The 11,890-nt window shown below is 48.6% G+C and overlaps 3 protein-coding genes across 3 annotated transcripts in view; 1 reads left to right on the top strand and 2 right to left on the bottom strand.

Annotated features, from left to right (window-relative positions):
• Positions 1-432, bottom strand: part of BP5553_09456 (uncharacterized protein) — a gene marked incomplete at both ends in the record, with an annotated part of 1,768 nt that extends 1,336 nt beyond the window's left edge. The window contains 2 exons of the mRNA XM_032018079.1: positions 74-105; positions 158-432. Coding sequence (XP_031865986.1) covers positions 74-105; positions 158-432 — 307 coding nt within the window. The remainder of the gene's footprint in view (positions 1-73; positions 106-157) is intronic.
• Positions 433-2,719: 2,287 nt separating this feature from the next.
• BP5553_09455 (Uncharacterized protein) lies at positions 2,720-3,920 on the bottom strand (the record flags this gene model as incomplete). Its single annotated transcript, XM_032018078.1, has 3 exons — positions 2,720-2,791; positions 2,842-3,467; positions 3,596-3,920. 3 exons carry the CDS (start codon positions 3,918-3,920, stop codon positions 2,720-2,722), a joined length of 1,023 nt encoding a protein of 340 aa, XP_031865985.1.
• Positions 3,921-4,588: 668 nt separating this feature from the next.
• BP5553_09454 (RNA-binding-containing protein) lies at positions 4,589-6,934 on the top strand (the record flags this gene model as incomplete). Its single annotated transcript, XM_032018077.1, has 1 exon — positions 4,589-6,934. One exon carries the CDS (start codon positions 4,589-4,591, stop codon positions 6,932-6,934), a length of 2,346 nt encoding a protein of 781 aa, XP_031865984.1.
• Positions 6,935-11,890: the final 4,956 nt, after the last annotated feature.

Below are 11,890 nucleotides of genomic sequence, written 5' to 3'. Positions count from 1 at the left end.
GTGGTTGTAGTAGTCGTGGGTTGAGTGGTTGTAGTAGTCGTGGGTTGAGTGGTCGTGGTTGTAGTAGTCGTACTGTGATCGGGGTTATTGCGTAGTATACAGTATCTATAGAGATACCTATGTTAGCACAAGTCTTGATAAGATTCGGATGCCTTACGCGTGGTTCGAGTTGCCTTCCAGATTAGCACAGCTGTCGTCGAGATTCGGGTTCAAGGCGAAGACATCAGCCACAGTAACTGTAACAGGTAATGCGGCTAATGCGGCTGTCAAAAGAGTGCAGTCATGCTCAGCCGCAGTTGGGATATAGTATAGGCAGCAATCATGAGGCGTTCCCTCAGGGAATTGCACACCCGTGGGAATATCGCAGGTGAGTGCTTGAGTAACATCGAGCAAAGCGAAAACAGCGGGGACGAGGAACTCGGGATAACGCATGATAGCAATTGGCGGAAGCGCCAAAATGAAAAGGGGGAAAAAAGAGTTGTCGATAAAGCGAGTGTATAAACGGTCAGTTAAGGAGAAACGAGCGCCTTCCGATAATCATGAGAGAATCCAGAACTTGAAGCTGGGCGAACTTATGGGATTATATGTAGAAGTTTGACATTCCATATGCTCGCCATCGCTACTGTGAAGCATGTGCTAAGCCTTCCTAAACATATCAAGCTCGTTGATAATGTAGATCCATTGCTACGAACATAGTCCATGGTGGCCAGCTACCGCCACTACAACATTCAGAGACACCAAGGGAACTTAGCATACATCATACCGGAGAAACAATATGCTCGACATTGCCACATTGCACTAAGAGTGGTAGTACACAATGTAGCTTAATTGAACCCGCTAGTATCTCATTCGTAGTATCAAGAGCCAGGCTGGTTTCAGTTTCCAGCATCTTTTCAACCATACTCAGTCCCACTCGTGTCTAGGTACAGAAGTATTATCTTATCGGCTAGGAATATCACAATACTAACTCATCATGGAAACCGAAGAGGAATGCTAGGCCCAAGCGTTGATGCTGATCAATATTAAGGTCTCACCTCATCCCTGAACCTGCAAGGAATCGGGAAAGGCGCCATAATCTTCACCGCAAAATAGATTTTGAAATATTTAAGATGTCATTGCAAAATAGATCTTGACACTATTAAGCGAAAGAAAGTCAGTTGAAATGCTTTTCGCACTCCTGTCGACTTTGTGGATCCACAAGCTTGGCAAATGCTTGATGTCGGTCAACAAAAGTAGAGGTTTCGGTCTGAAAGGGCTGGACCCGCTTGCAACCAAAGTTTGCACCGGTATGCATAAGTTCACTAGAATCTTAAACATACACGCGTTACGGAGAAATATGTGTATAATCTAGCACAAATCGACGACCTCGAAGCAAAGTCAGGTATACAGCCGAAGATAACAGAGACAAACGATAATATGTTTTCAAAAGTAGTTGCCAATAACTTTAGAAGCTCAATACATAGCACTGTTCTGCGAAAGGGCCTTCCTTGGCCTGATATCACTGCATGGTCCCCTAGTCATAGGTTGTATCCCTCCAGGGGCGTGCCGTACACATTTGGTGGCTATAGTAACGTATTCTGCCTTGGTATAAGCAGCCACTGCTATCAACTAAAAGCACGTGATTGCTTGGAAGAAGTCTCAGAGCAATTAAGAGACTGTCTGAGAGGCTGGGCTGGTTGTTCTTCAGACTCCTTCTTGGAGGTAGGCGTCCTCGGCGGCTACGCTACACCAAGAGCCTTGCCCAAGAGCACAAAACATCTAGGCTAGCTAAAATTTAGCACGTATAGCTCCGATTATGCCTGCCATCCCTCCCTTACCAAGTCATGGCCCTGTTGTATAGTTTCTTCACCGAGGTCAGAGCCGCCAGACGTTCACGGGAAAAAGTGAAGGTTGACCAGCTTGTCTCCCGCCCTTGAATGCACCATTGGCATCTGAGGCGCGTTTCGATTAGATAGCTAGGAGAAAATTTTGGGCAGTGGTTCATCGGCTCCTATCTGAATTCAAGGTCGACCAGTAGCAATGGCCGATTGGGATAGATGAGATGCCGGGGAATGTATCGAGAGTTGGGGGTGGATGTTTGAGACATTATTGAGGGGGCCCTCTTGGGAAAGCAAGGACAGGCAGCAGTACTTCGTACTGAGCCTTAGGATTGCGATTGTGCAGAGATACTACCGAAGGGTTAACAATCGTCGTCTACGAAGCAAGGTATCGGGTGCGGTGACGGAATAATATAATGCCGACCCGGCACTACATGTATATGTTACGGCCAGAGGAGCAAGGACTTCGGTTTCACCATGAAAACCTAGAACATTGTTGACTGGATACTGTTTGGAATTGGATTGTTTATTTGCTTATTTCCAGATGCAGGACTTTGTAAATACAGCCTGCCTGCCCTGACCACCAGGATCGAACTCCATTTCCCCGCTAAATTTCAAAATACAACGGCAAAAGCGCTTCATGAGCGTAACATCATACAGACAGTCCTAGGGCTCTTTACATCTCTATTAGTGAGGCTTAAGCCTCACCGTAACACCCAGTCTCATTTTCCCAGCCACCCGCGATACGCATCTTTCTGAAGCTACCTATGATCATCAACCCTTGATGGTCAAGTTGTCATAGAAAAAATGCGTACACACAGTATTGCATCCCAGGTATCAATTCATGGCCCTATATCCGCAGTAGCCTTTGGGCCGAATGGAAAACCCATAGCTATCGGCTATCAAACTCCAACCATACCAGGGCCGTAGCTGGTCTGCCGCACAGGACCTTGAAAGCTGTGGCCGGGAGCGCTCTTATATTTATGTCAGCTATCAGATCTCAAAACTGTAGCCAACAACCTACCTTCTTTGGCCGCTTCCGGCCGGATCGATCATCACCCTCGCCAGTAGAATACCCCGTATCTTGGTTATCATCATCAACAAAGCCCTCGCCATATCCCTCAAAGCTTGAATCACCGTATGAACGCTTCTTGACATTTCGCTTGGGACGTGGAATATCACCTTTGGCTGGCCGCGCCATCCCAACATTCTGGGAAACCGGGTTCCTTGCTGCGTTGTGTATTACTTTCGCCGGCTCAGGGGGTGGGCGGGTCGCAATTTCGCCCAAGACAGAGTCATCCCACGAGCTCTTTGATATCTTTCCTCTTGACATCTTGAGCGCAGCACCCATACTGGCTTTAACAGCCTCTGGGAGGCCAGAGCTAATCTCCTGGCCCCGAGCATTCTGTGCCTCCCATTCTTCATCCGGCTGGGACAGCAGCGCGAAGAGCGTGTCCGGAGCATCCACATCTTTCTTGCCCACGTCAAATGCACCACTCAAACCAAGAGTCTTGATATATTTCTTGTACGTTTTCCGCAGAGGATTCTTGCTTCCATCAGGGTTCGTTCGTGCGACTGATTGTGCAATGCTATCTAGCCCGTAAAGCCCAAATAGATCTTGAGAAAGCTGAGGCCGTTGACCAGGGTGGGCTGCTCATTAATTTCCATGTTAACCAAGTACTCCTGTAAATGATGTGCAAGGGACATGGCCAATACTATGCCTTCATATATACATCACCAGGATAAGAGCAGGTTTCGGAGAGAGAAGGGAGCCTTACGAGTTCTGCAGAGGAGGTATTTTTCACCAACGTCCAAGTGGAGGTCTTCAATACTCAGTCTGCTGTCCTCGACATGAACTTTCTTCTGTTCTCGATTTCCGTGGTCTTCTGGGTCCCGTTTGCGCTTGTTGGATGATTCTACATGCAGTGCGCCTTCTGGCACAATCTCCGAGGCGAGAGATGACATGCTTCCGTTGATGCTATGTGCAGGTGTAGGGAGCGAGTTCGTAAACTGGGGTGACGTGCTGGCTTTTGTGTGTGGATCGGTGGCAACGGAGGAGGTATGAGTAGGACTTTCGGGGGTCTGTGGATGGTCCGAAGGCATCTCGAGGGTGAGTTCAAAGAGCACAAAGACGTGAAGGCGGTCGGCAATAAAGCGACTCCGAAACGTTTGGTTGGCAGTGGTGTGAAAGTGAACTGGCCGCCGGATCAAGTTTCGTTGATTCGGTGCAACCCGTGCTTGGGCTTCAAACAGCCGTGTCCAAAGCAAGAAGGGGATTCAAACCAGTCTCGCGGATCAAGAGAAGTCGATCTCTATCGGTCCAGGTGAGGTGATGAAAGGGTGTGCGGAGGCTTCCCAGAAGCAGGTGAGACGGTCGCAATCCACCCCACGGCGCACCCGGGGGGGTTGTACCTGTATTGACGGCCGCTGCTATCTCATCCACCGGTACCAGATCGTGCTCGTAGTCGCAATCGATATCTCGTCAGGGTCCGCGATCACAGAGGCGGAATGTCGGAATGTCGCCGGGTGGTGAAGGCGAAGTCGATGGGAGGTGGAGTGTAAGGGCGAGACTCGGAGGCCTTTGGCTTTGCCCATGACAATGAGGCCGCGCTAAAGTTAGAGCCTTTGTGCAGCCCCCAATTTAGCCGCTGATCACGTGCGGATGCGGGCAGGGGTTGGTCCCGAGCCAGACAGAAACTTTTGACTTTTTGAAATCTAAAACCTTATCGCAAGTCCAACGGCCGCAAAATATTCCAGTACTGCCACCAAGAATGGCGGGACCAGCAAAACGGCAACGCCTCGCAGAGGATGGAGACGATGCGGCTGCGCCAGTCTCCGAGTATGATCAGGACCAGCAGCCTCCATTGAAGAAGCCAAAGAACGAAACAAATGCCGCCGCACGCCGCACGCTTTTCGTTCGGTCTCTCCCCGCTATAGCCACGAGCGATGCCTTGACGGAAAAGTTTTCCCAAGACTACCCCCTTAAGCATGCGACCGTTGTCATGGATACGGAGACCAAGCAATCAAAAGGTTATGGCTTTGTCACATTCGCAGACGCAGAAGATGCCCAGCGCGCTTTGGAACAATTCAACGGCCAGGCGTTCCTAGGTCGGAATATGAGAATTGAGATTGCACAACCCAGGTCTCGTGTAATGGTCACCGGTGGAGGTCCTGATGGGAAGCCAAAAAGCACGGTATCTGCAGAGGCTGCTGCTGTGAAGGAAGCTCGCAAACAAAAGATGGCAGAGGACTGGAAACCGTCAAAGCTCATTATTCGAAATCTTCCTTGGAGTATTAAGGAACCTGAGCAACTGTCGCAGCTATTCCAGAAATTTGGCAAAGTCAAACAGGCTAAGCTTCCGAAGGTCAAGGAAACGCAGGGAGGTTTTGGTTTTGTGGTCATGCGGCGCAGGAAGCACGCAGAGAAAGCCCTGGAGACTATCAATGGTACGACTGTGGACGGAAGAGTGGTGGCAGTAGATTGGGCTGTTGAAAAGGACACCTGGGAGAAGCAGCAAAAGGTCGCGGATGAGGATGCTGAGGACTTGGATGATGAGGATGGCGGCGCAAAAGTATCAGGAGACGAGGTGGATGCTAAATCCGAAAACGAGAACGACGATGTTGCAAATTTCATGCGCAATTTTGGGGATCAATTAGAGTCTGAGGATGATGACGACGATGTTGATGACCAGGCCCGCTCGGAGGAGGAAGAGGACGACGACGACGAAGATTGGGACACGGATGAGGAGCTCAAAGATCATAAACCTCAAAAAGTATTTATTAAAGATAACTCCACCACGCTCTTTGTCCGGAACCTTCCCTTTACGACCCTGGATGCTAGTCTCAAGGAGCACTTTACTCAATTTGGCCCTGTGCGCTATGCACGAGTCGTCATGGATCGCGCTACCGACCGCCCTAAGGGCACAGGGTTTGTCTGCTTCTTCAAAGTTGAGGATGCGGATGCATGTTTCAGAGGGGCGCCTCGGTATCAACTCAGCGGTGCGAATGCTATCAAAAAAGGGGATGGCGTAGCGGCAAAGGTTAAACACTCTGTCCTGGAGCCCGAAACCGCGGACTCGAGCGGTGCATATACTCTTGAAGGTCGCGTTCTCCAAATCTCGCCAGCTGTTGACCGAGACTCCGCGGTCAAGCTGACCGAAGAGGGCACACACTTCCGAGACGATCGCGATAAGGACAAGCGAAAATTATATCTGTTGTCAGAAGGTACGGTTGCAGCTGGCACGCCTCTTTACGAAATGCTCTCACCGGCCGAGGTCAAGATGAGGGAAGACAGTGCAAAGCAACGCAAAAAGCTAATTCAAAACAACCCCACACTGCACTTGAGCTTAACCCGTCTTTCAATTCGTAATCTACCTCGCAATATCGACTCCAAGGCTTTAAAGGCCCTTGCACGAGAAGCCGTAGTTGGGTTTGCCAAAGATGTTAAGGGTGGCCTTCGGGCACAGCTTTCTAAGGAAGAAGAGGCTCGTGGCGGCGAAGAAATGCGCGACGCAGAGAGGCAGAGAAAGACGAAGGGCAAAGGCGTTGCCAGGCAAGCGAAGGTTGTCTTTGAGGGTAAAGAAGGTGCGAAGATTCCTGAGACCGCTGGGGCTGGACGAAGCCGAGGGTATGGGTTTGTCGAATACAGCTCACATAGATGGGCGTTGATGGGATTACGATGGCTAAATGGGCATGCTCTTGAGAACGATGCTGGAAGGAAGCAGAGGTTGATTGTTGAGTTTGCTATTGAGAACGCCCAGGTGGTATCGAGGAGAAAGGAACGAGAAGAGAAAGCTAGGACTCGATCGAAGGAAGTCGTCGAGGCACGAGAGAAGGGGGAGGCACCACCCAAAGAGAAGAAGCCATTACGGCGGGACACAACCATGGCGATGACCCGCAAGGGCATGAAGGGGAAGAAGGGGCGTCCTGTCCCAGGGAAATCATTCGACAAGGTAGTGCATAAGGTGGCCAAACAAGCAGATACAGGTGTTCGGAATAAGAAGCCAAGAAGCGAGCCATCTTCTACAAACGCCAAGGACAGCGAGGACAGCCGTATAGCAAAGAGAGCGCACATCATACAGAAAAAGCGCATGATGAGAAGGCAGAGAAAACCCTGACGAGCATGATGTTGTTGTGCAAGATACCAATTTTAGCTAATCGGAATATGAAACTTGTTTATAACTTCTTTGGCTTATTCATCTAATTCCTAAATAGAGATGATGCCACTGTTGTAGCACATTTAAACACTGAGACACGAAGCCCAAACTATGAATAGAACTACAGAGAATGTAAATCAATTCTTTAAAGGCACATACAATATTTCAAAACAAAACTTTGAATTGAAGAACTAAAAAAAGAATTAATTTAAATACCATAGATCCAACTAGTAGAAGTGCTTACCAGGCAAGATTAGAAAAAAGCAAGTGAAGCTAGGTTTTATATCAATTGAACCATTTGAATAGCCATATACTTTTCTCTAGAGACCTTGAGAATTCTTTGCTTGATCACTACTATATGGAAAGTGAATAGCTAACGAGTCATAGAAAGCCAGAATAACTCTAGAGGGTAGAAAGCTCTTCCGAATTATATAATCACATTATATCCGCCCTGGCAATTACTTTAGTTTATTCATTCGAATTATCACAGTTCTAAATCATAAACACAAATATTGGCAGTTCTAATAATGAGCATATTGTTTCTCGGGTTAATTGCTTCCTTGCCCATAATTTATTTTCACATTCACACGTCCCTCGTGATTCCAACCTCCCCCACTGCTTTCCAAAGTACCCCTTCCTCTACTTCTTCCCCATAGACAACTTCCGTTGTGCCCATCGGCTCCTCAACATCGTGGAATTACCCTCGTTACACAATCGTGTCCACAAACCACACAACAGTCAACCCCACCAACACAATATATCATATATCGCCATGCCCCAAGCTCCCCGCAAGGCCAAACCGCGAGTACGGCATCCTCCTCTTGCTCCCAATGAGGATTACATTCCCGAGTGTGGACCGAGTTGGCCTGTGTCCAACGAGATGGTAGCGCCGCGTGGATTTATTGCCGTTTCAAGGAGGGAATTTCAGACTAGAGGCCGGCATGATAAACCCCGGGAGAGACGAGAGGATATTTGGGGGAAGGTAACGAGTAGTTTGGAGGAGCCAGATGCTAGGATATGATGTGGGAAGTTTATTAGTCCAGCTCAGTCGTGGAATGGAAAGTACGCTACGTTGTGTTCGTCAACGAATTTGAAATTTGAAAATATACTTGAAGCTTCCATCTAACCTGCAAACCCTCTGTATTTTGAGATGGGAAATGTTTTATCTATATGTATACTCTCCAAGAAACACCTTGGATGGAGGGTTATGTCGATTAGGTTCCTATAAATTTAATTCGAAACCCTTACTGAGTTTATAGCTAAGTGCCAGTTATTCATTATATAGGTATACATTAAAATCCCGACGTCTAAAACTTAGGGTTCATGCCCTCGGAGAATAGTTTGTCAGATTTAGACACTGGTGTGTTACTAACTTCAGTTCTTAATTGGGCTCGGTCATTGCTTACGAATAAATAGAATTAAAATAAAAGGGTTGCTGTAAACCTTTGCCTAACGAGCTATCCAAACACCCCATGGATGAGTTTAACATTTGTATCATATGCCTCGATCACTACTAATAACATTGTCCTATCCATCGACTAATCTCGACATTACTTAAAAGTGCAGTAACACAATTTGTCATGGTATTAGTAAATATAACCAACTGAGCAAGTGATATAATTCTTGAGCCCCTCATAGCCTTTCCATTCTCATTTACCGTATCTACAAGGATCTCCTCGTGACATGCGGGGTCTGGACCAAAATGCAGGTTGAAGTGTGAAAAAAATACAAGCTACATGGAGGGTTACAGGCTTGATGAGGCGATGTGGTTGTCCTACGGCTGTAGACATACATGGCTGTATTGAATGGGCATTACCATTAACAGCCAACTCCAATCTCACAAAATTGCTTTCAATATGTTGCTATTCGAAGTACCGGAACTGCAGAGCTCTTTCCTCAATGACATGCCTTCCAGTAGCGTGTCATAGCTAGGCATCCACATCCATATTTCCACTAGAGCTGCAGCAATGACTATCATGATATCATTAACAATACAACTCCATGCGAGTAAGGCATTCAAGTAGCTTACCTTCGGCGCTAATATCAGCTGCGCATGGTTCCCCACCTGTTTGATCCAGCCCCTACCGTTACTCTATATGCAGCATATATTCTACGCGAAAGAAGCGACGCCCGCATATTGATGCAAAAGCAAAAGGAGTACGTATCTAGGAGACAGCAGCCGATAAGGTGGAGCGAACCACAAAGTTCAGCCAGCCGTATTATGCCACATCTGCAGGGTACGGAGCGTACAGTACCTAGGTACCCCTTCGGATAGCAGAAGAGGGCGTTTTCAGGGGTAGCGAAATAGGAAAATTCCACAGTTTTCGAAAACTGTGAATAACTGCACTTGCAAATTGCTATGTGGTTTCACATATGCAGCCAAGTGAGGTAGTGTACATCAATTGGTGCTTACCGTCGTAACGCTGACAACAGGTGAGACACCGGTAGAAGCTTTTCTAACGGCAGAGACCGTGGATGGTCAACCGGGAGAGGACCTCTGGAAATTCGTAGGTGGTAAAAGATGGAACGTCGAAGAGCCATTGGAGAATCCTGGAAATTGATCTATCAGTCGCGAAGATGCTCCACCGGCTATCGACTATTGCACGGCAGTCTAGTTACTACTAGCGTGGGCTGCCCAACACTCATCATCCACCGAAGAGAAGGTGGAGATGGCCAAAGGGGAATCCTTCTGTGTCAACGTCGACGCCGTGCGGGACGGAATACCTGGTTCAGTCAGCTTGAAGATGACTCTATGGAGGATAACCAGGATGCATCAGGCTTGGATCTGCGCCTGAAGCAAGGGATGACCACGAAGGAAACTCCTAGAGACCGTGCAAATGTGACAGGTTACATTTTGAATTTCTGATCTGGATTCGGACGTAATATACCGATGGCGATCTCTGTCTTGTTTGGCAAGAGGAATGGAAAATAACAAACTAAGGTCAACGGTTTGTGTATCGTTCCTAAGTTTGCTAGAAGCGTAGGAGGACCCGACCGATCAGCCCGTGTAGAGAAGTGCGTATTCCGCTCATGACCATGAGGCAGCACAAACCAAGGCTTGTAGACCATCCAAAAGCCGGTATTGTTCCTCAAGAAACTTTCCAGGGAGAAGAAACGAGTAGTAGTACTACCTGATTTCTTTTCCAAGCCGTAGAGACTGCACGCAATCTAACTCCAAACTCGCGTCAGCCTTGGCAAGGCTTTTGTATTGGGATATCGAGGGCGTATCAACTTGTCGGTATAGATAGCGGCGTGGAGCGGCTCTGCGGTCATCTTCATGATACTACCTACGGAGTACCGACATTGATACGTCTTAGTGTTACACTGAGGTCGGTTACACTGAGGTCTAGGGAGTTTTCCGAACGGAGTAGGTGGCCAGCCACATATACTCAAGACCCGGGTTTCAGCTGGCGAGGGGTTGTGCCTGGAGCACTGATCCCAACCTCAACGACGGCTGGCCATTCATGGCATTTTGGGCTCTGGATGTACGTTGTATCGGTCTTGCAGAAACTAGCTTGGTCGTAAGCCGATAACTTGGGGTCGACAGGAATGTCCCCGCGATTCTAGTAACTGCCACGCGAGGCATTGGGACGCAGGACCAACATCCGGATACAAAATCAAAAGTCGTCTCCGTGCTAACGGGCCTGATGGACGCAGATGTGGTTGGACCGGATCTTGCAGAACAAGGGGCAGTCATACTCGACTGGCTCCTCCGAACCTTGACCGACAACTCCTGCTGCGGCTGTCCGGAGGCGTTGAAGGCAATCAAACAATATCAATAGACGGCGGTCCCGGGAATCTGGAAAAAAGCTCGAATGGGGATATGTATGGATAGATGGACCTTCATACGGCGTATGCGCCATGCTCGTGCGCGCAGGTCTCCCGCGGCATCCTGGATGCCATGCTGTGCACGAGAACAGGGGAGGCTTGTTCTTCTATTAGGGAGAACAGCCATGAAGGTATGAAGTAGAAGGCCAACGAGTGGTCTAGGAGACTTGGAGCTCACGGGGATCGTCGAGTCAAGCTGCGGAACCGTGGATGTGCATCGAGGTGGAACATAGGTGAGGACAAGATATCAATCAGTGGAGCTAGGCGGGAGTAGCTAGGTAGGCAGTAAATATCCAATTAAATAAAATCAGAAGATCAGTAGGCAGTACATAGGCAGTACTGTACTTCGTACTCCGTGAGCTACTGTACCTTTGGTTCTCTAGATTCTAGGACTCTGGAGTTTGTACCACCAGTCTTGCCCTGATCTAGTAAGAGTTGAGTTATTAGTGTCCTTTGACACCTGGTCCCCTTTGTCTCCTTGTGCACGCTGTGGCCATTGTTTAGGCGCGAGAAGGTGGGTGTGGCATGGTGTGAGGCGTGAAGCTTGTGCCTTGAGGCTTAAGGCTTGCCGCTTTGGAGGATGTACAGGGTAGCTTGGATAAGACACATGGTCGCCTGATGGGGCGGTCACTTTCCGAGATGTTGGCTTGAGGCATTCGGGCGGGTAGCAAATTCTTCTTGTGCCTCCAAGTCCGTGTTCGAGTGTGTTTCTGGAGGTTCAAGTGGCCGGCTTGGAGTTGCGAGAGGTTGAGCCTCGAGGTCGTCGGTACAGTACTGCACCGAAACTCCCCGTCCATGCCCATCCCCATTGTTCTCGTCGAGACCAGCACCAGTAGGTACACATGCAAGTTGCAAGTTGCAACCATGCATTATTGTACACGCATCTGGCTCTATGGCGCTCCCCCTCCTTCCCGGAAGGTTCCTGACACCCAGTTGTCCTTAATTTCGTTCATATAAAGACGCTGGCCTTGTCCCTCGTCCTTGGTCTTTCGCCCTGGCAAGCTCCTGATGGGCCTTTTCCAGTCTACAGCTCCAGCTCTAGCTCCAACCTCACCTCGTACCTTCTCCCGTGGAGTCCCTGGCATATGC

Source organism: Venustampulla echinocandica (assembly GCF_003357145.1).
Source record: "Venustampulla echinocandica strain BP 5553 chromosome Unknown scaffold_10, whole genome shotgun sequence".
NCBI lineage: Eukaryota > Fungi > Ascomycota > Leotiomycetes > Helotiales > Pleuroascaceae > Venustampulla > Venustampulla echinocandica.
Note: the sequence above shows the minus strand (reverse complement) of the source record. Positions and strands in the feature narration are given on the sequence as shown.